We start from the raw sequence: 25,818 nt of genomic DNA, 5'->3' as shown, positions 1-25,818 counted from the left end.
AGCAGAAAGTTTCAGAGTGGTGATACACAAAATCTCCTGAGATAGAATTAATAGCAGGCTTGAAGAACCTTTTTGGAAAGAGTCTGTGCATATATTCATACACACACCCATACACAGAATATGCCACTGTTTGTACTTGGTATAAATAACCGCCTGTCCTGGCTGCAGGGACAGGAACTGCATCATACAGATTTTTGTGTCTCCATTGCTTTGCACAGTGGCCCTTAGAAATTAAACACTCATTTTTAATAAATTGTATTGGTTCTAACATTAAAAGTTAGTCTTAAGTTCTTTTCTAGGCAATAGAAGCGATTGCCGAATACCTCAGGCTATCAATTTTGTGTAGGAATAAACAAGCTGAAATTTTCAGGTTTTTTTTCACCGATTTAGAAACCCTGGTTAGTTCAGTCAGGTACTTGCATCACCAATCGCTTCTTGAATGTTGATTTGTGGATTTGTGTGAGTGTGGTATAGGGGCTATCTGGCAGGAAACTCGACCCCAAATCAAATTAATTCTAAAAATGTAAGTTAGCTTGACCATCGGTTCCTTTAACTACTTGCTTCCCCTTCTTCCTTGTTGCTTTTCCTTTACCAAGATGGCCGCCGTGGAGCTCTCTCCTCATTGGTCGGTTTTTTCGCAGGTCGAGGTTCTAACCCCGCCCACCAGCTTGCCACCCCGGGTCCTGTATTCTTGAGAGTGAAAGGGGTAGACCAGCTGGAGTGGGCGGGGCGCGCGCCGGATGTGACGTTTCCGGAAGCTCCGAGGGTCGTCCGCGGGGACAGGTGGGGAAGGGTCCCGGGAATGTGGTGGGCCTGGGGCCCTGAGCGTGGTCGGACTCTGAAGGGGAGCGGCCGCCGTGAGTGTGGGGCCTGCGGCCTTGTCCTCCCCCGCGCCCTTGCCCGGCCCGCCGCGCGCGAGGCCATTGACGGCTCCCGTCCCAGCCAGGCCCAGCGCGTCCCCGCCTGCTGCTCTGTAAAGACCCGAAAACCTTGGATAATTTTGCCCTGGGTTGGCAACTTGGGCTTGAGGGCCTTCAAGAAGGGGGCCTGAAGCAGGTGTCAGGAGGTCCCTCGCCATTGAATACACCCCCTCCGCTCATTCCTGCAACTTCCTTTGACCTCCTCCTCATCGTTCCTCCTCAGTCTTTTATGCCACCTTCTCCCGTTTTTGCGGATGCCACATCTCGGGAGTCTTGCTCAGCCCTCTAGTACCAGGCACGGCTCGCTGGCCTTGGGAGGGGGTTCCATTCTCGACCCTACAGATCCTCTCCCCAGAGGTACAGAGGCGCAACAAGCTTCTGTTAGCTTTAATGGGCTCTAGATCGAGTTTACTAATTAGGCAACCTGGGGAAGTTTTAGATTTGCTGAGCGGCTTTCTGAGCCTCTAAAACGGCTTTGGGGGAGATGGAATGCTTCTGCATCCCTCGTAGTCCGCACAGCTTTTGTACTATTCCTGAGGGTGTTTAGAGAGGAAGCTTGGGAGAAGTGTGACCTAGAGATAGAATTGACCAAGAGAAGCCTCTCTGAGGGAGGGCTTGGAGTGGAAAACAGAAAAACAGTGGATAGACAAATGAAACACATGTGAGGATTTCTGGGCAGATCAGAATCCTGACTGAAGCAAAAGATCTCTGTTGGGAAGGAGTAAGGTTTAAGACTGAAAAGACAAAATGGGACCGGTTGACATGGGGCTTGAATTCCAAAATGGATTCTACTCTAGTTTGTATATTTTAGAGCCTGCTGGCTAGGGTGTGCTGTAAATTCGATGTGTAACAGATACCCAGATTCTTTTTAAAAATGATGTAGAGTGATATCTGATTGGGAGTTGGAATCTGATTCTAACAGCAACAGTACCTAGAAAGATTGTAGAATTACTGCAGTTTGAAACACAGGAAGGGAAAACTCTCAAGTTTTTTGTTGGTCTGTTTTTTTGCGTTTCAATTTACCTTTGTGCCCTTTTGTTATTTGAAGAGTGCTTAGTCTTTGAAGATAGATTTGAGTAAGTTTTTTTTAGATCTAAATTCCTTACCCTGACATGATGAATGATGTTGTGGATTGACTGGAAGAGTGGTTTAGTGAGCAGAACTGGGACTGTGAACATTCATTCCCAGACCAGTTCCCCTCACATTGTGATCAGAGATGAAAAAGTACACCAGAGAAAAATGTCGTTTACTCTCATTATTAAATAAAAATGACCAAACTTGAAACCAGCTTACAATTATCAAGAAAGTTCATTGCCTATACTGTGCCAAGTACTGGGATAGATGGAAGTGGGTAGCTGGTAGGAGAAATAATGCAAAAAATATAAGATACCTTCCATCCTTTTATGGTGCTGAGGGCAGGGCCACCTAATGATAGGGAATGATTAATATGAAGGATAGAACTGAACCCCCATTATAGTTTTACTCCCTGTACCACCTAATTATGGCACAGGTATTGTGGGCTTTTGAGTCAGCCAGTGTTTTTATCTTTGTGATATGGGCTTCCTCAAGGGTCTCAGCCTTCTTGTGGGAAAGAGACCTCGTTTGATACAAGCCACAGCCTATGGTATTTCTCTCTTAATTTCCTTGTAAGGTAGAAGTTCGGGGATGAACCATACTGTGTGCTAGGCTGTGCTAGGGGGATGGGGACCATGGTGCTCATGCCACCTGTTTTTTCTGTCTCAGAACTTCTTGGTCCCGATGTCTGACCATGGAGATGTGAGCCTTCCACCCGAAGACCGGGTGAGGGCCCTCTCCCAGATGGGTAGCGCAGTGGAGATAAATGAAGACATTCCACCTCGACGGTACTTCCGCTCTGGAGTCGAGATTATACGAATGGCATCCATTTACTCTGAGGAAGGCAACATTGAACATGCCTTCATCCTCTATAACAAGTATATCACGTAAGACACCTCCAGTTTCCTTTTTCTTTTCCGATGACTGATGGCTCACTCATTCTGCACTTGTGCTCATTTATGCTGCTCAGAATTGCTAAAACTAGAGAACTTTACGACATCATTAGCATTAATCATTTTTGCAGGCAGCTCCTACATACTGACTGTCCTTGACATTCAAAGTCATGAGTACTGAAAGTGTTATTTTCATGACTCAGTGATTTCATGAGTAAGAGACCTAGCTTTTTGGCCTGTGCCCACGTGGCCCAGCTGTTAGGCAAGAGAGAGGATGGTTAAACTACACATGTTTTGTATTGATGAATGTTTTTCCTGTCATCTCTTTATTAAGGAAGCTAATCATAGGATTATTGTTGAGGTTTAGCAGAGCCAAAATTCCTCACCTCTACTTCTTTTGTCACAAATTGAGTGATTCAGGAAAAAGGTTTTCTTCTTAACCTTTATCATAATCATGCAAATCATCAAATAAGTATTGACCACCTACAGTTTGTGTGGCTCACCATAAGACCTTTCCCTTGAGTTACTTAGCATCTTAGGGTAGGCAGCATAAATAGAAGATGGCCATGCATCTAACAGGGAACAACTTCTAAAGCCCCAATGATAATGAAATGATGTGTAATTTAGGAAGGGAATAATGTTAAAGGGTCTCATTTATAATCTCTAGCCTTGTTCTTTCGTAATACCAGGACCTTTAGAAAAATAATGACTATAATGTGTTTGTATAACTCTTAATAGTTCAGAGTATTTCACCTGCATTGTTTCATTTGATCTTCATAGTTCTAAGTACATGAAGTAGGGCATATTGTCTTTCCATTCTACATGTGAGGAAGCAGGCTTTGGGTTTAGTGATATGCTTTGTTCCACACTTTAGAGTGAGAAAACTCAGATCTAACTTTTTTTTTTTTTTAAGTAGGCTCCACACAGGTCCACACAGGACCCTGAGCTGAGATCAAGAGTCGGATGCTCAACCAACTGAGCCACCCAGGCACCCCTAGATTTTCTGACTCTTAATTCAGGATTAATCTACAACATAGGTCTTGTTTTTTGTTTGTTTTCTTTTTGGTAATGTTCTGTGAGTTGAAGCTAGAGTTGAGACCATAGCTTTGAGCCACACTGACTATTTTTTGGTTATTTTTTATTATTTTTTGAATAAGTAACGTGCATATGGTAGAGAATTCAGAAGGTACGAAAAGGTATATATATTTAAAACCTAAGTCTCCTTCTCCCTCCCTTTTCCCCACACTCTCAGTGCCCTTCCCCAGAGGCAGTCCCTCTTATTAGTTTCCTACGTGTTCTCCTAGAAATGATAAATGCATTTCAGTTGTATCACATTCAGTTTTTGATCACATGCTCTGCAGCAGGGTTTGTCAACCTTGGTATTGTTGACATTTGGGGCAGAATAGTTCTTTGTTGTGGGTGCTGTCCTGTGCATTGTAGAGTGTTTAGTAGCATCCCTGGTCTCTATCCAGTAGATGCTAGTAGCACCCTTTCCCCCCTCCCTGAGTTGTGACAACCAGAAATGTCTCCAGACATTACCTGATGGCCTCTAAGCGGCAAAATTGGCCGAGTTGAAAACCAGTGTTCTAAAGAAAAGTAGCCTAGAAGTGGACTTCCTGGGATTTGTACTGTGATTTTAGAGTCCCTTCGGTAGAAAAGGGACTGCTCTTGTCTCTTTATTTTTTAAGTTTTTTTAAAAGTAGTGCCTGTTTCCTCAGATCGTGCATAACATGCCTTGTTATGTGACCTCAGTGTTGATAAAGTTACATAGAATTATAGTTACATTTTTGCTTCTCTTTGCTATTATGAGTTTTTCATTCCTCGGCACAGTGGGCACAAAACTTACTTTCCTGAGAGGTTTCTTTGATTACTGTCCCTTTCTTCTGCTGCTGGTAGAAATAATATTCTTGTATATTTCCAGTAATCTTGTAGAGAGTTCTCCCAGAATGAGCCCCTAGGGCACAATTCTTCAAAGAATCATGGTTGAGAAAGTTAAATAGAATCATGGAATCACTCTATCAAGTATTTTCTGGAGGACCTTCTGGGTTCTGTTGCCCCTCATAGAAAGTGCTTTGAGGGCAAGGACCATATTCATTCAACAAATATATATTGCGTACGTCTGCTCTCTATTTGGCACTGCTCTAGGTCCTGGATGTATAGGAAGTAAAATGGCCCCTGCCCTTCTTAGTGTACCTTTCTAGTTATGGGAGAAGACAATAAACAGGTAAGGAAATAAATGTCACAGAATAAGGCAGATGCTAGGAAAGCAACAGAGAGAGTGCTGTGACAGAGAATAACCAAGGGTATCAAATAGAGTAAGGTCTGTCTGAGCAGGTAAAATTTAAACCGAAACTTGAAGGATGCCACCGAGTTGGTCATTCCAAGACCCTGGAGCAAACAAAGTGTTTAAAACAGGTATTACTGTGTGTTCAGAAGCTCTTAAGTAGGAAATACCTTAGTGTGTTCTGAGGATTGAAAGAACATCATTGTGTTTGGAGTGTAGCAAGTGAGGAGGGAGAAGGAGATGAGGCTGGAGAGGCAAGTGGGGCCAAATCATGCAGGCCACAATTAGGAGTTTGCATTTTATCTTGACAGCATTAGAAAGCCATTGCAGAGTTTTAGGTGAGGTAATGACTTAATTTTACTTATATTCTAAAAATATAAATTTGGGCTACTATGTGGTAAATGGAGGGTGTGTTAAGAGAAGGCAGGGTGGGCGCCTGGGTGGCTCAGTTGGTTAAGCAACTGCCTTCAGCTCAGGTCATGATCCTGGAGTCCCAGGATCGAGTCCCGCATCGGGCTCCCTGCTTGGCGGGGAGTCTGCTTCTCCCTCTGACCCTCCTCCCTCTCATGCTCTCTGTCTCTCATTCTCTCTGTCTCAAATAAATAAATAAAATTAAAAAAAAAAAAAAAGAAGGCAGGGTGATTAGTTAGGAAACTCTTATGGCAATTCAAGGGAGAGACCAATGGCAATGGCGTGAAGGAGTGTGGCAGCATGGAAAGAAGCAGGTGCATTGGCATTCTGGAGGTAGAGTCCATGGGACTGACTGATAGTTTGGGAAGGATGATGGTGTCAATGTTGACCTCAGGTTTCTGCCCTGAGTAACTTCAGGATGTGCTGGCCCATTTACTGAGATGGGGAGAATTGTATAGAAAAGGGGTTGAGTAGGGAGGAGATTCAAGAATTCAGGCCTGGCTTCTTTGACATGTTAAGGTGTTAAGTTTAAGATGCCTGTGAGATATCCAGTAGGAAGTTGGACGTACCAGTCTGAATTGAGGAGAGGTCTGGGTTGGAGACAAACCCAGAAGTCCTTGGCATTTGGGTGGTTCTGAAGCCATGAGAGCTGCTGAGATCTTCTGGCAGATAGGTCTTAATTGGGGGTCCAGGAACCCCACAGGGATTCACTGATGGAATGTAGGCTCCATGAACTCAGTTGGGAAAAACTTTTCTTGTTTACTAACCTCTAACTGAAATTTAGCATTTTCTTCCATTTTGCACAGTAGTATTAATAATATTTGTAATGTCACCAATAGGAATCGATATTTTTATTACGCATTATGATTGATGCTGATATCCCAAAATAGCATTTACACTTACCTCTACTTCTGAATTACAGTACAGTTATTAAAGCCACAATTAGATCCTGTTGTGTAATGTATTAACAATGTATCAGTAAAGAAGCACATAGTACTGTTTTTATATTTTGAAAACTGTATTTCAGGAGTATTGGTTTTTTTTGTAATCCTTCATATTTTATATTATATCTTTAAAAAATTATTCTGAGGAGTCCATAGGCTTCATCAGGTGCTAGGAGGATTCATGACACATTCAAAGATCAAGAAACCTTGATAATAAGACTGTAGAATGAGAAGAGCCTCGAGGTTGGTTAGGTAGGGAGGGCCAGCAGACGAGACTTGAAGGGAGATTTGAGAGTCAGGAGGAAATCCAGGCGCGAATGTTGTCATGGGAGCCAAAGGAGGCCAGTATTTGCAGGAGAGTGGCCAGCTGCGTCAGAATGGGTCAGATGGGGTGGGTGAGGTTTTGAGGTTGGTGTCGTGATGTCACTGGTGATCTTGGTAAACAGTTTCACTAGAAGGACTAAGAAGACATTAGATTGGAGTGGGCTGAAAGGTGAATGGACAATAAGAAAGCAGAGACCATGAGTATAGTCCAGGGGTCAGCAAATGTTTTCTATAAAGGGCCAGATAATAAACATTTCTGGCATTGAAGGCCATTTGATCTCTGTTAGTGTGATAACACACAAATGAATGGGTGTGGCTGTGTTCCAACAAAACTTCATTTACAGATACAGATGGCAAGCCAGACTTGACCTACTAGTTGTACTTTGCCAAGCCCTGGCATAGATAACTCTTTGGAGGAGTTTGGGCAGAGAAATAAAGTAGAAAAATGAGGGAGTAATTGAAGGGGGACAAGGAGTGCATGAATGTGTGGTGTGTGTTTTGAGATGGGAGATTCTAGAGCATATTTTTTGCTGATGGAACGGAAGCTGTGGAGAAGGAGAAGCTGATGGTACAGCACAAAAAGTGAGAGCTTAACTGTAGCAATAAACTCTTGAATAGGCAAGAGGAGGTAGGATTAAGAGTACACAGATACTTAAATCGATTTTGTTCTGTGATTTGGGGTTACTTTGAGTGACACGAATATCCATGTTCACAGGGAGATCAGTATGGGAATCTGTCCCTGTATATGGGGGCCCACTGATGGGACCATTTAATACGATGAAGTGGGCCTGCAGAAGAGCTCAGTGAGAAGGGGGTGGGATGTAGCAGCTCATTTATTTACTTTGTTAGATTTGGAGTTTAATTTGGGACTTTGTTGGATTGGCTTGACCTGAAGCAATAAATGTAGTTACTTCCATTTTTTCTCGCCGGTATCTTTAAGACCCTAATTCTGGTTTTGTGAACTGACAAGCCGTAGGAGTTGCGAAAAAGTTCTGGCTTAATATTCTTAGTCTGTTTTTCCACCGCATTTTTCTTGGTATATTCTTGTCAGTAACAGTGGCTCACTTAGGCAATTATTACAACTGAGGAGAGAGGAGGGAGGGGAGCAGGCATCTACCTCACCACTCCTCTGCCTCCCCCACTATTGCAAGTCATTGTTCCTGACCTTTTGTGGATACTTTAATTCCGGATTTTAAAAGGCATGTTTGTTCTTTTCCTGGGGCAGTTCAGGCATCTTAATGATCTGAAGCACATTTCCCTCTCAGAGGTTTTCCCTCTTGTAGGAATGCTTTGCCTTTTGCAGACCCCAGTATAGCAGGATCTTCAGCATATTAAATCAGTACATATTTTCATGATGAGCACAGACAATAATTCAGGCCGTGAATTCTTTCACAGCTTTTTATGGTCATTGACTAGGCTACATAGAAGGGAGTTACAGAGGACTTAGGCAATTCTTGTCTGCTGTGTGAGCCTCCTATAACACAGACCTGCTTTCTGAAAATGGTCTGTCACCTGTATCAGAAATGTTTTCCTTGGGGCGCCTGGGTGGCTCAGTCTTTAAGCTTCTGCCTTTGGCTCAGGTCATGATCCCAGGGTCCTGGGATTGAGCCCCGCATTAGGCTCCCTGCTCTGCGGGAAGCCTGCTTCTCCCCCTCCCACTCCCCCCTGCTTGTGTTCCCTCTCTGTCTGTGTCTCTCTCTGTCAAATAAATAAATAAAATCTTAAAAAAAAAAAAAAGTTTTCCTCTGGGATTGGGGCTTATAGACTAGGATCTGTGATCATGCTCACTTTGCTGATAATTTCCAAGATTGGAAGAAATGAGAGGAGAGTCCTTCATCCATCCATGTTAGAGAATTTCTGCTTGACTCTTTGAATTAGTTATTTGTATAGAAAATTAATATTCATGATTAAAACAATTTTTTTTTCAAACCATCCAGCAAGGGAAATACTAAAGTGAAAAGAAGAGTCACATCCACCAGAGATAACCACTGTTAATTTCTTGTGTATACAGGAAAATGTTTATGTCCGTGCAAGCACATAGGCTCATGTGTTTATTCTTTTTTTTCTTAAAGCCTGAATGAGATCATACAGTATATTCTGTTCTCCAACTTGCTTTCCTTCCATATCAGGACATACTGATACATCTCATTCTCCTCAGGGCCATTTCTTCTGCCTGGAACAGTTTTGTTCCAGATCTCTTCATGGTTTCCTCTCTTCCCGTCCTCAGTTAAATGCTATCTTCTCGGCGATGCTTTCCTTAGCTGCGTGATCTAAAATCTCACTCCCTCCCCTGTCACTTCCTGTTCCCCTTCCCTATTAATGTCTTTCTTCTAGCACTGATTATATTTTTTTCTTTTATTGTCTTTCCCCCCACCACTGTAACGCATATCCTGTGGGGTGGGATTTATGACTGTTGTTCACTGCCCAATCCCCAGCCTTTACAAGAATGCCTGATCCCATAGTAGATGCTCAATAAATATCTGTTGAATGAATGAGTGAACGATTATGTTGTTTTTCGCATTTGGGTGCAACATAATTTTTTAAATAATCCCCTATTGATGGACATTTAAGTTTTTAGTTTTCTCTATTTTTATGACTAATGCTATATTGAATAGTCTTATACACATGTCTTTGTATTACTGTGTAGGATAAATTCCTAGAGGTGGACTTGTGAGTTTAAAGGATATACAGATTTTAAAATTTGAATAGTTGTCTCTCCTCCCCACCCCCAGCAAAATTGCAGTCCTGTGATAGTACAATGTATTATCAAATTACAGTCCTGTTAAAAGTGTATTTCCTTACACCCCTGTGTACATTGGTTATAATTAACCTTTAAGCCTTTGCCAATCTGATAATATGGAAATGGTACCTCATCTTAATTTGCATTTCTTTTATTGTAAGTAAAGTTGAATACCATTTCGTATATTTACCTTTTGTATTTCCTTTTCTGTGTATCTCTTTTTATCCCCATTGTCCTAAATATTGTTTTGCTTTTGTTTTTCCCTTTGCTTTGATACATTTACCCTAAGTTGCAACGAGATCTAACCCCAGAGAACAGTATACCTCTGGGCCATGGGTATTCTATGCCTACAACGCTTCTAGCCCTGGTGTTAACCATCTTCATCTGTTCTTGCTCACACTTTTTTATTTATTAGTAAAAACAATCATATAGCATACAAAGCAAGTCGTAGCAGATGGCTATGTGCTAGGCACTGTGCTCAGCACTTTTTTTTCTTTTTCTTATTTATTTATTTATTTGTTAGTTAGTTAACCTATAATGTATTATTAGTTTCAGAGGTAGAGGTCAGTAATTCATCAGTCTTACATAACACCCAGTGCTCATTAAGCACTTTTTAAAAAAATCTCTTTAAGTGTCTCAGCAACCTTATCAGGTAGTACTAGTTTGTCTCCATATATATAATATATGTATGGAAACTGAAGGGTAATGAGCCCGAGTAACTTGCTGGAGTTCACACAGCTAGTCATGGCCAAGCCAGGATTTGAGTCCAGGCAGCGTGGCTCCAGAGCCTGCCTCCTCACCGCTGAGTACTTGCCTCCAGTACGGACAGTGGGTTGTGTTGTCTGTTCTGGTTTCAAGAGACCCTTCTGCCCATATGTTCCCCATTCAGAAAATTGACTACAGCTGCTGAAACAAGAGAAAGGTATTCATGTACACATCTAGAAGTTTTCCCTGTACTTAAAAACTAGATTCCATTCCATGGCTCGAAATCAAAATAATAGAAAGAAGTGTATGATGAGAGGTTTCCCTCCCACTCTTGTCCCATCTACTCTTATTTCCCCTGCCCTCTACTTCCCTTGGTTTCCTGTATTACTGTGTACTTAAAAGTAAACGTGTATGGGGTTCCTGGGTGGCTCAGTCGTTAAGCATCTGCCTTCGGCTCAGGTCATGATCCCAGAGTCCTGGGATCGAGCCCCGCGTCGGGCTCCCTGCTCCGCGGGAAGCCTGCTTCTCCCTCTCCCTCTCCCACTCCCCCTGCTTGTGTTCCTGCTCTTGCTATCTCTGTCTCTGTCAAATAAATAAATAAAATCTTTTTAAAAAAAGGTAAAAGTGTATGTACATACACACATAGAATTGTCCCCCTTTCTTACATATCAGGTGGCATACTATATGCACTTTTGTGTACTTTGGGGTTTTTTTTTACTCAGCTCATCTGAAGGTTTTGAGACCATTTTATTCCTCAAATATTTATTGAGTGCCTCTTCATACAGGCACTATGGTGGCTTTAGAGGGACTTGCAAAGAAGCACAAGACACAGGAATCTCTGGTCTCGGGGACTTCACAGTTCTTCAGGTTGAGAGCACAAGTGAATATAAAGTGTGGTGGTCATGTGACATGGTACTGTCTTGGCTGATTCAGGCTTCCATACAAAGCACATTCAGCCTGCTAAAGTTACAAACAGGTACCTTGGTCTTATAGAGCCAAGAGAGAGTTACTGAATTATGGGTCTCTTGAACATTAAGAACTAGTCTTACTTATCTTAATATCTTCTTCAGGGCTTGATGGGTGGACAAATGAATCTGAATTTTAAATATAGACTTCAAGGAAACTGTTTTCTTTTTCCATGAACCCAAAGGGAAGAGGTTTAAAATCATTTTGATTTAAGAATTCATCCCTGCCTGAAGGGTCTTGTCAAATTGGATTGAAATGAAAATTTCATGTGCCTAATATAGAACCAAGGGAGGAGGCTCATTTAAAAAGAGTTTGCTTTGGTGGGGGTCGAATTCTTTCCCCTTACTGAGGCTTCCTCCTCCATTTACTCCTACCCATGGGCAGAAAGTGGAAAAGAGTCAGTTAGTCCCAACTATGGTATGGTATTTTAGAGCTGTGGGTAAGCTCCCCTCAATTGATTTGTTTTGGGTCTCAGCTTGTATTTATTACAATTTAGTTCTGTTGAAAGACATCTTTGTTCGGTACCCTTCCAACAGTCTGGGGGCATTCCAGGAGCCATATAGAGGCAGAATGATATAGTGGTGAGAAGAGTAGACTCTGGAACTGGCCTGCTGAATCTGCCACTTTGGGCTGTGACAAGTTACTGAACTTCTATTTGTTTTCACTGTTCCCAAGTAGACATCATAAACGTTAGAGATCTGTGAATTGATTCAGTTTATTTTTCCCACTGAGCTTTACAGCCATGGATGAAACTGAAAGAGAAAATCTAGCACTTAGTTTCTCTAAGAACTCTTCATCAGGACCATAATGCACATCACACATGGAACACGCACATACTACACACATACAACACATGTACTGTCTAAGCATCTCAGTGTTTAGTATGATGCAAGGAATATTCTGTTTTGAAGGCACATGAATCCCAAAGAAAAAGAAGCCAAAGTTAAGGTCACAGGCCTAGAGTAGTCCTGGAACATGGGTTTTCTCAGCCTCCTGCCCTTGGTTGCCAAACCGTTATTTGAAGAAGAATTTGTGACCGAGGCCCTTTCCTTTGGAAACCTGTCACGGTCATAACAAGAAAAGAATCTCTTTGGAGGAATATTTTTGGGCACAGGGTAGGTTTGCTTTTCTTCCCCCCTCATCTTTTTAGTTGTGGGAGTCTCGTGCTTCCTGCACAGCCGATTTGGGCGAGGAGGGAAACACACGGTTAGAGGTGGGTGGGGAACATGGTCACTGGGTGTGTGTGACCCCTCCCCTGCATGTCTGGAAACCCATCTTGTGGTGGCCGCAGGACAAGGAAGTTGCTTTTCTTCAGAGTCTGTTGGACATTTGGACATTGTCTTTGCATGATAATGACTCTGATCCGTTCTTTTAGGCTCTTTATTGAGAAACTCCCAAAGCATCGAGATTACAAATCGGCTGTCATTCCTGAAAAGAAAGACACAGTAAAGGTGGGTCTTCATTTTCACTGTTGCCCATCTAAAAGCTTCAAAGCAACACAGACTAACTTCAAGGTAAAATTAGTGGTGTCCTCACCTGAGCTTCAAATCCTGCACTGGGAGATAAGGCCATTTCACCAGATCAGTTATGAAGTAGCAGGTATGGTACAGTAGGGGGTATTTAACATTGTTTTTAGAAACATTGTTGCCATTGCCAAGTTGACTTAAGTCTTTTTTACTTCTCTACTTAATTAGCTGGGAATTATTCTAATTCTCGGTTTTCTACTTTTGTGTCTCAGAAGTTAAAGGAGATTGCATTTCCCAAAGCAGAAGAGCTGAAGGAAGAGCTATTAAAACGATATACCAAAGAATATATAGAATATAATGAAGAAAAGGTAAGTATATAAGAGCAAAAAAGAAAAAAAAGAAAGAAAGAAATTATTTTGGTTTCTTAGGCTGTGCCCTGGCATTGCAATACAATATTTTAGCAGATCCTGTGATTTTAGTGTCATATTTTACTTTTTTCAGCAAAGGCCAGAAACTCAAAAGAGTAGAACACACGTGTTTAGGCTGAGGATTCTTTTTTTTTAAGATTTTATTTATTTATTTGACAGAGAGAGACACACCGAGAGAGGGAACACAAGCAGGGGGAGTGGGAGAGGGAGAAGCAGGCTTCCCGCGGAGCAGGGAGCCCAATGCGGGGCTCGATCCTGGGACCCTGAGCTGAAGGCAGACGCCCAACGACTGAGCCACCCAGGCGCCCCTAGGCTGAGGATTCTAACACAGATTTAGCCTACTTGTCTTACAAGGTGACTTGAGGGATAGAAAATCTTGTTTGCTATCTCTAGAGTGAGAACCTAAGAACAGTGAAAATTGTCACTAAAACATAAGTTTTTAGGTCAGCTAATTTTGGGGTGTTGATTCACATTTGGTTATACCTGTTTATAATAACTGATTGCTCTTCAATCTGTTTTCAAATGATTCTTGTTAGGGAGAGTTAGTTTAAGCACGTGGAGAAACTCCCAAGGCACGTCTATGGTCTGTGTCAGATGTGAATACTCACTGCGGTTGCAGGCCCTTCCACGTTATTTTGTAGTGCTCTGCTGAGCCCTGTTCTGAACTCTGATGCTGAAGATCAGCAGAGAGGTAAACAGCTATGAGGTGTCTATTTCTAAGGGACTGAGTGAGTGAAAACCTTATTGAAGGAGATTATTGCTTGATATTTCTTGTTAGTTTAAAATGTAAACTCTGTATTGAACTAATCACCAGGACAATTTTGGAGACTTCCTTTTGGGTTAAAATTCAGTAAAGACCCCCAATACAGCAGGGTCAAGTTTAGATTTGGTTCTATCTTTCAGCCTTACTTGGGATAAAGAATGTATACACAGCACAGTTAGAGAATAAAACTGTAGGATACAGATTATGAGGTGCAGAGGGTAAGTTGCATCAAGATTTCAGTAAAGACGAAAATGCATTAGTAAGAGCCATCGGGGAAGGATGGTGAGGGGATTGGGACCTTCGCTGTCCCTGCAGAGTTGGGCTGCGGTGGCCGGCTAGACACAGGCAGTGAGGGAAACACGAGGGCCATGTCGGGAAATGGGGCCTGAGCAGTCACTCGGCTGCAGAGCCTTGTCGTCCGGAGGTGGGAAGTCGCCCGAGTGTCATGTGTAAGCCTGACTCCTCTTCTTTCTTTGTAGAAGAGAGAAGCAGAAGAGCTGGCCCGGAGCGTGGCCATCCAGCAGGAGCTGGAGAAGGAGCGGCAGAGGGTGGCCCAGCAGAAGCAGCAGCAGCTGGAGCAGGAGCAGTTCCATGCCTTTGAGGAGATGATCCGGAACCAGGAGCTGGAAAAGGAGCGACGGAAAATCGTGCAGGAGTTTGGGAAGGTGGACCCTGGCCTCGGCGGCCCCCTGGTGCCGGACTTGGAGAGGCCCTCCCCAGACGTGTTTCCCCCGGCCCCCGTGGCGTCCGCGCAGTCTTTGGACTATAATACGGCCGTGAGGCCTGCCAAGCCACCCGTGGTGGACAGGTCCTTGAAACCTGGAGCATTGAGCAACTCAGAAAGTAGTGAGTCTGCTTGCTGCTGTCCTCTTCTGTCTCAGTGCCAGCCAGGCAGAGTGTCATTCTGGGGGCTTCAGCCCAAGATCACCTCCATGATCCCGCTCATTAGACCCTGGTCACAGAAGCCCCTTTGGTCGGTATTGTCATGCTGGGTCCTGTCACACTGGCTGTCGTGTGAAAGTGGCCGTTGCTTCAGCCATATAATTTACCTGGCGCAGGTTGCTTTTCTGAAGAGCTCATAATATCCTTGAAGGTCAGACCGTCAACTTTTAAGGATTATACAGAGATTCAAAATGTTCAGTGAACTAGAGTCCACTGTTGGCCCTGAAATTTATAGTACCACTTTATAATTCAACAGTTGACTTTTAAAAACTGAAGACGGGCTACTGAGTCGCGCTTGCCTTGAAAAAAGTTCCCAATCCTTAAGGAGCTTGGTCAAGGGAAATACTATATGCAGTCGATGATGATTCAGGCTAGCCATAAAAACTATTGGCAGTCTTTCCTCCTCTCACCACTGATAGGCCATCTGAGACAGTAACAGTAGCAGCAAAATGATGCATATACCTCGATTAGTAGAATAGATCATTTGGGGAAGGAACTGGCCTTCAGGTAGCATTTAAGGAAGTGAGCTTTGCAGAAGATCCACTTATAAGGACAACGTAAGAGTGGGCAGAGGGTGCCAGACTCTGAAGCCTGGCCTTTAGGATTTCTTCCCATGGACTTGGCAGGCTTGTCTCCCACTGCTCTTCCTTCATCCATATTCTGTGCTCCGGTCAGATTGGGCTGTCACGTTCCCAGAGCAGCCCCTGGATTATCCTATCCAAGGAGGTTTGTTAACATTTGCCCTGAACCTAAAACCTCTTTTCTCTATCTCTGCCTTCCCCTGCTTTTCTTAAAGTTTTGCCAGATCCCTTTCCTTTCGTTCAGATTGATGCTGTTCTCCCTAAGACTCCCAGAGCTCTTAGTATCTGTAATGCAGTTGAGATCATTTCCCTGATAGTGTAGTCATTTGCCAATAACTAGATTTTAACTTTTTCCTGTTTGGGGCTTGAGTCTTACTCATATTTGTGTTTCCTGTGATCTGAGCACGGTGTGCACACTGGTGTGCACTCGGGGAGTGGTTGTGGAATTGCAAAGAAAGGACTATGCCGAGCCTTCCTTCAGAATCCTCAGATACTGCCATTAGACTGCCACGTGACTGCCTGCTCCCCGGTCTGTTACCTCCCCAGCAATTCAGAGCTTGCTGTTAAATGTGCAGAAACAGAACATCCTTTTCTTTTTTTTTTTTTTTTTTTGAAGATGTGACCACGAAAAACACCCCCTAACTTGAGCCTGTGGTCTCTCTTGCAGGGCTTCTCCCTGGTGTCCAGCAACTGGGCCCATTCTTGGCATTCTGAACCAGGCTTATTAGCTGTTCTGTGCATTCATGCCTCTTTTGAGGACCAGAATGTGGGGGGGTTTTTGTTGTTTTGTTTTGGCATTTTAACGTTCTTCTAAATGAATAAATTCAGAATTAGTTACCCAAAGTATTTTCTGTTACCCAGAATGTATCTGGTGTATTTTTTTGAAAGTCCTACTCTCCAATATTCTTATCCGAGGTAAAAGAGAGATTTAAAATAAAAATAAAACTCAGTTGAATGAGGAGGCTATTTTTTTTTTTTTTTATCCTTTGTATGAGATTGTGATAGAGAATTCCTGAATAGCTCAGGAACTTGTTTTAAGTAGTAGTTTACTCTTGTCTTAACTTGAATGGTTAAAGCCTCTTTTCTTAAAGTAATGTACTTGCAGTGGCTCTGGCCACAGCCCTCCTCCTTCTCATCCATTAGGATGAGATTCCCCACTCATTGTCCATAGTTCGAGAACCCCAGTGACTTGGCATTGCTCTCCCAGGGCTGCCAGCTCTGGGGTCTGCTTGGGAAGGCTCTTCCCGTGGTCTCAGACTGCTCTCCTTTCTCCACGACAGCTCCTACGATCGATGGACTGCGCCATGTGGCGGTGCCCGAGAGGCTCTGCCCGCAGTTTCTCCAGCTAGCCAGCGCCAACACAGCCCGAGGAGTAGAGACATGTGGAATTCTCTGTGGAAAACTGGTAAAAAACAAGCACTTTCCTTAGCTGGGACTGTTCCTTTCCCCTTGGCTTCCTGTGACTCTCAGAGAAGATATCCAGGGTCAGTTACTGTTGGCGACGATCCCTCTGGAGAAGGAACCGGGGATAGCATAATGCAAAGTTACTTTGAGTTTGGTGACCTTGCATTTCGTTGATTTTCACAGTCCATTGAATTGAACGGATTATTTTCATGCTAGTAGTAAGAAATAAGTAATTCTAAACTTGGTAGGAAGAGCCAGCATTACCTGTATGTCAGTTTTTGAGTACCTCCTTTATGGTAGGCCTGGGAATATACAATATGTAAGGCACGTAGCGTGTGTCCACAAAACGTACCGGAGCATTTTGGAGAGATGGGAGATATACTCCCAAAGATAAATAACACGCTGAATGGTATATGCGGTAGAACGCTAGGAATTCAGAGGAAGGAAAGGTCATTGAATAGAGGCACTTGAAGAACTCATTGCTAACTGCTGAAGGCAGAAATGAGTGAAATGTAAAAGACTGGAACTGAGCCTTAGAGAATGAGAAGGGCTAAGAGAAGCAGTAAGAGGGAAACTACCTTAGATTCGAGCAAAGGAAGAGAAATGGTACTATCCCAGAGCTTCTTGGTTTGGCTGCAGCTGGAAATGAAATTCCCACAGGGCTGTGGGTGCCGGTGGCTTTGCAGAGCACCCCCTGAGTGCGCATGAGCAGCCGAGGTTGGGAAGCACTGAGTGAGGGACTCGGGGCACGAGTCCTCGTGCTGGCAAGGGAAGGGCCTTCGTCGTGTAGATGTTTACCTTGCCACCGCTGTGACAGAGTGGGGTTGCACAAGTGCCAGGGAGTGGTGACAAGCTGGTCTGTTTTCTCCTTTGACAGATGAGGAATGAGTTTACCATTACCCATGTTCTCATCCCCAAGCAAAGTGCCGGGTCTGATTATTGCCACACTGAGAACGAAGAAGAGCTCTTCCTCATACAGGATCAGCAGAGTCTCATCACACTGGGCTGGATCCATGTAAGCAATCCCGAGCTCCCCGAGGGCCAGGCTCCTCCTCTCTCCCCATGTTATAAACACACTGCTTATTTCTTTCTTCGAGCAAAGTGAACTATATCCAGAGTATTTAGGTGATTGTTTTTCCCTCTGTCAGATACACACTCGACTTCCCTAGCATACTCGACTGCTTCTACTCCAGTATTGATTTCTGGGAACTACTTAGGGCTTTTTAATTTTTTTAATTTTAAAAAACATTTTAATCAAAATGAACTTGTTTCCCTAAAGTCCCAGTTCCCCTGTGAGTGTGAATGGTGATAGGACGCTGGCCTAGAGTATATGTGGGTATTGACTGTACAGGCTCTTTCTACTTCATACAAAGGATATTCCTGAAAGGTATATAAATCAAAATATTTTAATGAGCCAAGGAAGTTAATTCAGATGCTTGCATTCGGTCTTTGTTAAAGCAGCATACACCTTTATGTAAACCAGTTGGGTCACCAGTATGGCGAATTTTCAAGTGTTTATTTATTGTGCGTAACCTTCTGGTGATATTTAGGTAAAATGTAATTCCATCCCTAAAGATCATTCTACATTTTTCTTTCTATTCCTTTCCAACCCCTCACTCCACAGACCAAGCTACTTTTCGTGCTGTGTGAGAGGCTTACATACAAACGAGTCTGCTCATTTCTGGATTTGGGGAGGTGTGTTACACTCGGGAAATACTTACCCAGGAGGCAGTCCCATGTGCTTCTCCTGTCTGCATTCCATGACCTAAATGTTTGCCTTCTATTGGGTACCCCCTATTATAGTATGTGGGAGGTAGAAAACTTGTTTCTTATCTGCCAGAGGATACAAATTTGAGTAAGATATGGTTTTAGTCTCATAAAGGAGATTAGACAAAGGGACAAGTAATCACTCTTCACATGAGGCAGAATGTGCCAAGTGCCTCCAGAGGTGTGAACAGCACTATGGAATTCAGAGGAGGGAAGGATTGCCCCTGGCTTGATTTACTAGAATTTTGACAAGATAGGCTAAGGGAGAATTCCATATGCAGGGGCGGGCAGCATTGGAATAAGCAGACTGTGTTCCTGAGACATTGAGAGGTCTGGTTTGTTGGGGTTTACGGTTCATATCAGGAAACCGTTGTCGATAAGCTTTAATGTGATACATTGGAGCAATGTTCTGGGGGGGTCTTGGGTAGATAGGCAAAATAGTTCTGCTTTTTAGTAAGTGGAGAGCTTTTAAAGGTTTTTGAATAGAGCAGTGATATGATCAAAGCCATTCTTAGAATATCTAAAATAAAGGCAGTTTTAAAGTAGGTCGAGGCAGAGAGATCATATAAGAGGTTAGGGTGGTGATAGAATCTACTGATGAGAGCTAGGGTGATGACATTGCATTTGGGAAGGAGATGAACGTAGGATTTCAGAGGATGTGGGGAATGAGTAAGAGGAAGATGAGTAAAAGCCACTGGTGACTTAGAGAGCAGGCCTGACTCATGGGGGTGGCAGTGATCATCCCATAAGCAGAAACAGGGGCTTCAGGAGGATAACTTCCTTTAGAAGTGGGGTAAATTGTGGGTTCAGTTTTGAGCATGTTGAATTTAAAGTATGTATGAACATTCTGGTGGTGGAGGTAGTTATCAGGAAGTTGGAAATGTGGCTGGGACTTGGGAGCAAGGTCAAGGTGGGAAAGGGATTTGGAGACCTCTGCATAGAGCTGACCTGGGGGGCCTTGGGACTGGAGGAGAATGGAGAGCAAGAAGAGATTCACCAGTAGTTGGGGGCAGGCTGCCCAGGGGAGCATAGGGAATAGTTGGTCATGAAGCAAAGAGGTGGAAGAGCAGGGGGAGGGCAGTGTTACGGCACAGAAGCCAGAGGAGGAACGCTGTAGGGGTTGAGGAACTAATGGGGATTGAGGTTATGCTGATGGTGAAATGTACACTATTTTTTTTTTTTAAAGATTTTATTTATTTATTTGAGACAGAGAGAATGAGAGACAGCATGAGAGGGAGGAGGGTCAGAGGGAGAAGCAGACTCCCTGCCGAGCAGGGAGCCTGATGCGGGACTCGATCCTGGGACTCCAGGATCATGACCTGAGCCGAAGGCAGTCGCTTAACCAACTGAGCCACCCAGGCGCCCGAAATGTACACTATTTTTGGAAGAGTTTAGTTCACAGGGAAAGGGGGAAAAATGGGACAGTGATTTAAGGAGGAGCCAGGTTGAGAGAGTATTTGCTTGATTTATGGCTTAACATGAAAGGTTTGAACATGTGTTTTGTTTCGATTTTGGTTTTTCTGAAACCTTTATATTGGAAATATATCACATAAGAAAGGACATAAACATAAATGTACACTTCAGTGAATCATGAAGCAAACATTTGTGTGCATACATGACCCATTTGAAGAACGAAAACATTATGAGAGGCATGCTCCCACCCCGATGGTCTTGCCCTGTCACACTTCCCCTCTGATACAGGTAATCTCTCTCTTTCCTGGCTTTTCTGGAAATCCTTTGCTGTCTGTACAGTTTTACTACCTACATGTATATCCCTGAGGTAGGAAAGTATTCAATCAAAAGTACAAAAAGGGGGCTCATCTTCATATGCAGTAGGAAACACTCATCCTTCTGAGACAGAATCGAAGGAAGAATTCAAAAAGATACAGAGAGATTTTGGAGGTTCTGTGTGGAGGGGTTGATGAAATTCATTTGATTCAACACGGTTGCCATCTCGATGTGCTGCCTGGCCAGAGGGGAGACAGGTGGTTTTAGGAACTGGAGGAGATGGGGGAATGTTCGGGGAATTACTGTTTAGACTGCAGGTAGAACTCAGCCCCAAATGAATAAAAGGATTTCTAAAACTGTGAGGTCCAGCTAGGAACAAATTTAGAGCTGAAGTTGATGGTATTTCAGCTTTTTTCCCCCTGTGATATTGCTGTACCATTCCTTCCTAACTGGGGATTAAAAACAGAAAAAAGCAGAGGTTTGCTCAGATCCTAAACTTGGCAAGAGGATTATGCAGATCAGTTCTTCCTTCTGTACTTTGCCAGCTATAAATCAGGTTCCCTGGTCCAAAAGTTTATATGGTCATGTATTGCTCACCAGCTACTGGGTACCGGGTGACCCTCCAGCCCAGTATTCGAGGCCGTCCTTGAACTTTGCCTCAGCCCTGCCTTAGCCCGCATTGCTGTCCCGTGGCTGGTCCGCTCCCATCCAGGCGCCGAGGCTGCCCCCAGCATTCAGTCTCCTTGTTCACTTCTGCTCCTTTGGTTTATTGTTTTCTCTTCATAAAAATGCCTTCCTCTGTCTCCAGCATGACAGACACAACTGTTTTTCCAAGAAATTCAATTGTGAAGGGAAGGAGAAAAAGAAAGCACAATAGAAGGGAATAGAGGCTCAAGACAAGGTTTTTTGATTTAGTTTAACAATTATTTATTGAGCTTCTGCTGTGTGTCTCTATATTGTCTTTCTAGCTAAGCCAACTTTAGAAATCAGAGGACTAGATCAGCTTGTGTAGGCCTCGTTTGTTCCCAGTTAAAATTCCTTGTTTTAACCGTGGGATGAAAGGTGTTGGCACAGGCCATTTGTCCTGTAGGATCCTATAATTAGGTAGACACTGTTTTTCCCTTGTGGTCACCAAAGTTCGTACTTGCCCCGCGAGGACCTGTGTGTGGATTTGCTGTCAGCACTCAGCTAACATGTTCCTGGCCTGCAGACCTCTTCCACAGTGAGCTGGCCACGGCTTTCTGTGGAGGGGTGCTTCTCAGATGAGGCTGCATATAAGAATCATTGAATCAACTTTATTTCTATTATTATTATTACTATTGTTATTATTATCATAGGTGGGGAGAGGGGCAGAAGGAGAGAAAGAATCCCAAGCAGGTTCCACGCCCAGCATGGAGCCCAATGTGAGGCTTGATCTCACAACCCTGAGATCATGACCTGAGCCGAAATCAAGAGTCAGATGCTTAACTGATTGAGCCACCCAGGTGCCCCTGTATGAGCTTTTCAAAAAAAAAGTGTTTCAGGATGGATATTTCTAGGGGTGGGGCCCAGGAGCCAATGCTTTCGACAGGCTCCTCGGGAGCTTCATTTTGTACACAGCAGGTTTGAGAACGCTGATCAAGTACACTTATTTATGTTCTGGCCTTTCTGTCAGTGAAGGTTGGTAGTCTTTTTGAGTCCTACTGGGGCTGTCTTTTTCCATTCTTGTTATCTGTATTTACAGCCCTCTAAGATGAACATAAGGCATTATGCGACTCTTCATTTGTGTACAAACAGTGGTGTGCTCAATAAAACATTAAATGATTGAAAACAAAAACATTAAATGATTGAAAACAAATGAGATAAATTGAATGCACATTTCGATGGTGCTGTAACGGATTACCCTCAAATTTCAGTATCTTGGTCCTTTCCCCAAACAAGATAGGGTTTTTTGTGTGATTTAACTACCGCTGTGCCCCCCTGCTTCTTACATCCTTGTATGGTATGCTTTAGCCATAGGACAACGTTTGCCATTTTTGCCTGTAGAGCTGCACACTCACGCTTGACCTTTTTTTTTTCTTTAATATTTTATTTATTTATTTGACAGAGAGAGACACAGCGAGAGAGGGAACACAAGCAGGGGGAGTGTGAGAGGGAGAAGCAGGCTTCCCGCAGAGCAGGGAGCCCAATGGAGTGCTCCATCCCAGGTCCCTGGGATCATGACCTGAGCCGAAGGCAGACGCTTAATGACAGAGCCACCCAGGCGCCCCTCATGCTTGACCTTTTAACAGCTCTCAGGAAGAAGAATCATTCACCCAACTGTGGTTTAAGTCCTTGACTTCCACCATGTTGAAGTATTGGACGGCATCTACCATCTGTTCCAGAATGGATGACTCTCCATTGCAGAGAGAGAGCTTGTGAGGGGCCAAAAAAGTCTTGATGGTCAATTAGAAATGATCATTTCTTCACATAGTCCTGTTAAGCTATACTTGTTTACAGTGCTCAAAAGTAATGAACTTCAGGCGTACCCCATCGTGACTGCCAATGGCTTTGTGCTGGAGAAGGGGATTGTGGCCAGCTGTTGAGAAGTCTTTGTCTCTGTTTCCTTCATGGGGTAGGCTTGGCTGTCTCCCTGAGGGGGATCTCAGACGTGTTTTCCTCTTCTCAGACTCATCCCACACAGACTGCCTTCCTCTCCAGCGTTGACCTACACACTCATTGCTCCTACCAGATGATGTTGCCGGAGTCAATAGCCATTGTTTGCTCCCCCAAGTTCCAGGAGTAAGTCCATAGATGCGGTTCGGGGCAGTACACGGGGCTAGTGGGGAAAAGCCTCTGAGGAAAAGGTCTCTGTTTGGAGGACCTTGTTCTTGGTAAAATACGTAGATTGTGGTATTCATTGGCTGTTTTAAAAGGTTACCTTTTAAGCACCATATCCTGATACACCTACTATGTTTGTTTAATAAAGATAATCGAACAACAATTTCGATGCTTTTCTAAGAAAAGGACATAAGAAATTTGAAGTGTTTGACTTGAAGCAATAGGAATTTTAAGACTGATGTCAGATTAAAGAATTTCAGAGTCAAACAGATTATCTCAGCTAACTTCTTTTTCATTCTAAATCCTGTTATTTACTATGAATTCTCCCAGCACAGCTAGTGTGGTGGCAGTGATGAGTCATTCTCTAACTCTGATTCATTCACCAGAGAAGAGACCTATGTGCCAGCATACTTTTGAAGCTGTCTCAAAATGAACTCCGTGTGTGTGTGTGTGTGTGTGTGTGTGTGTGTAAGCGCGCACGCATGCATCCATGTGTGTTTGGGACTAGGGAAACACCTTTGCTTGATTCTGCACCTGCTTTTTCTTATTGCAGAACTGGATTCTTTAAACTAACTGACCACGGACTAGAGGAGATTTCTTCCTGTCGCCAGAAAGGATTTCATCCACACAGCAAGGATCCACCTCTCTTCTGTGTATGTATCTATATAGAAGAAATTGGGGCTCTGCTTCAAGCAGGGAAGACAGTCTGAGCTGATGAGGTGCATTGTCCTTTCTGACCCACATAGAGGATCAGCCTTGTCACTTATCTTTGCAAATCTTCCTAAAAATGACATAAGTGGGAAGCAGTGTGGGATAGGAATGGATTTGAGTCGTAGCTCTGCCATTTAAGGACTATCTTGGATTAGACTTAATCTTCCTGGGCCTCAGCCTACTCATCTGGAAAGGGGGATGATGATGATAATACCTACTTTATAGGGTTAATGAGAGGCTTAATTGAAGGAATATACAGAAAGTACCTGGCTTATTAAATCTTAGTATTTTTCCTTCATCAACACCAGTTGCTAAGCCTGTACTTCAATAAAAGATTTGAATTCAAAGGAAAGAAGCCACTTAAGATTGATAAGGTATATTTGATTCTGAAATTCTGCTTAAATAATAAGGATTTATTTTTATGACCTTCTTAGGAAGTTTTTTTTTTCCTAAGTTATATGCCATGAATAAAAAGTTTCAGTTGCTGATAAGATCAGTATGTTTCAATTTGCCCCTCAAATCTAGTAGATTACTTCACTCCATGCAGGCCATGGAGTGTTATTTCTTTTGGGTTCACCAAAAAGTGACCAGTCTAGAAAAGGGACTCAGAGCCTTGTCACATGAAAGCAACTGGGGATGTTTAGAGGAGAACCTCAGGGAGGATCTGAAAACCGACTTTAGGTGTTAGAGGAATTATTGTATGAAAAGGTGTCGAGTGCATTTCATAGGACTCCCAGAACTAAAACTAAGTCCTGATGGAATGACAGTTTTCAGCTGAGTTTTGAGAAAGAACTTCCTGACAGATCTGTTCAAAAATAGGTCAGTCTGCTTGGAATGTAATAAATGTCTAGGTACCAGGATGTTGAAATAGAGGCTGCAAAAGAAGTGCCCGCATTTTCAGTTTTTCAGTTATAAAGGCCCCTTTTGCATGCCAAAACTGAGCATTCCCCAAGTGACAGTGGGCGCACTGTATTAGCTGGTTGACACAGTGACCCCACCCCCAAAAAAACTAATGAATTCAGCAGTTCTTTCAAATAAATGTAAATTTCGTGACTGACTCTAGGATATACATCCAACTGAAAAGTAAATGAAGCTATGTGGGCCCACATTGATTGAGGTTACAGGTAGGGATTGGGGAGTCACTGATTCCCAGGCCCCTCACTGTAACTGCCATGTAAGTAGCAGTCTGGCTTCCAAACTGGAAACCACTAGCCAGAATAGGCATGTTAAATAAGAAGGTTTAAAAAGTGACTTCTTAGAATTTTCCAGGACTTTCCCTTTCTTTCTTTTCCCCTGTTGCAGAGCTGCAGCCATGTGACCGTTGTGGACAGAGCAGTGACCATCACAGACCTTCGATGAGAATTTGATTCGAACACTTCCCAAGAACTATAAAACCATATCAGTGTACTGTAGCCCCTTAATTTAAATTTGCAGAAAGCTCTGGAAGCTTTTTTAGACAGAATTGAAAGTGAGTATCACCTGGGGGGGAACTGATTTTATATTTCTGGTTTAAGAAGGAATAATTGGCTGTATTTTTTAGGCAAGTGTGGAAAATAGCATGATCATGCTAGACAACTTTTCAGTCTGTCTGCAATTATAACTTGAAAGAATGGTGTAATGAACACTTAATCTATACCCTTTGTTCTAGATTCACCAGTTGTTAACATTTTTTTTCCTCTAAACTATCTTTCTAATTTCTCCATCAATTTGTTTATTGCTTACCTCTGAAATTATTAAGGGCATCTATGCAGAAATTTGGAAGCCATTTAGAAAATCTTTGGGTTTTCCTGTGGTTTATGACAATATTAATGAAGCTTATTACAAGGGTGAAGGGTAGCTCACTATGTCTGACCAGATGGTGAGGCCTGAAAACCCTAAAGAATGATTTTGTCAGGAAGTATTGTTATCTAACAAGTATTTCAGGATATTTTTTTCCTCTACAATAAAATAACAATTAACATATTTTGT

The 25,818-nt window shown here is 43.1% G+C and overlaps 1 protein-coding gene across 3 annotated transcripts; it reads left to right on the top strand.

Annotated features, from left to right (window-relative positions):
• The first annotated feature begins 692 nt into the window (after positions 1-692).
• On the top strand, positions 693-25,813 carry STAMBP (STAM binding protein). 3 transcript variants are annotated; one of them, XM_045884764.2, is made up of 10 exons: positions 693-783; positions 2,664-2,881; positions 12,637-12,712; positions 13,000-13,095; positions 14,398-14,764; positions 16,722-16,846; positions 17,723-17,860; positions 22,988-23,100; positions 23,693-23,792; positions 25,153-25,813. In XM_045884764.2, exons 2-10 carry the CDS (start codon positions 2,679-2,681, stop codon positions 25,207-25,209), a joined length of 1,275 nt encoding a protein of 424 aa, XP_045740720.1. In that variant the 5' UTR covers positions 693-783; positions 2,664-2,678; the 3' UTR covers positions 25,210-25,813. The 3 variants fall into 3 exon arrangements, with proteins under 3 accessions (XP_045740720.1, XP_064428376.1, XP_064428375.1); XM_064572306.1 differs by lacking the exon at positions 693-783 and adding an exon at positions 836-857; XM_064572305.1 differs by lacking the exon at positions 693-783 and adding an exon at positions 881-1,277.
• The last annotated feature ends 5 nt before the right edge of the window (positions 25,814-25,818 follow it).

The sequence above is a fragment of the Mirounga angustirostris genome, unplaced genomic scaffold (assembly GCF_029215605.1).
Source record: "Mirounga angustirostris isolate CCGP_5_RB_7025 unplaced genomic scaffold, mMirAng1.0.hap1 SCAF_10, whole genome shotgun sequence".
Lineage (NCBI taxonomy): Eukaryota > Metazoa > Chordata > Mammalia > Carnivora > Phocidae > Mirounga > Mirounga angustirostris.
Note: the sequence above shows the minus strand (reverse complement) of the source record. Positions and strands in the feature narration are given on the sequence as shown.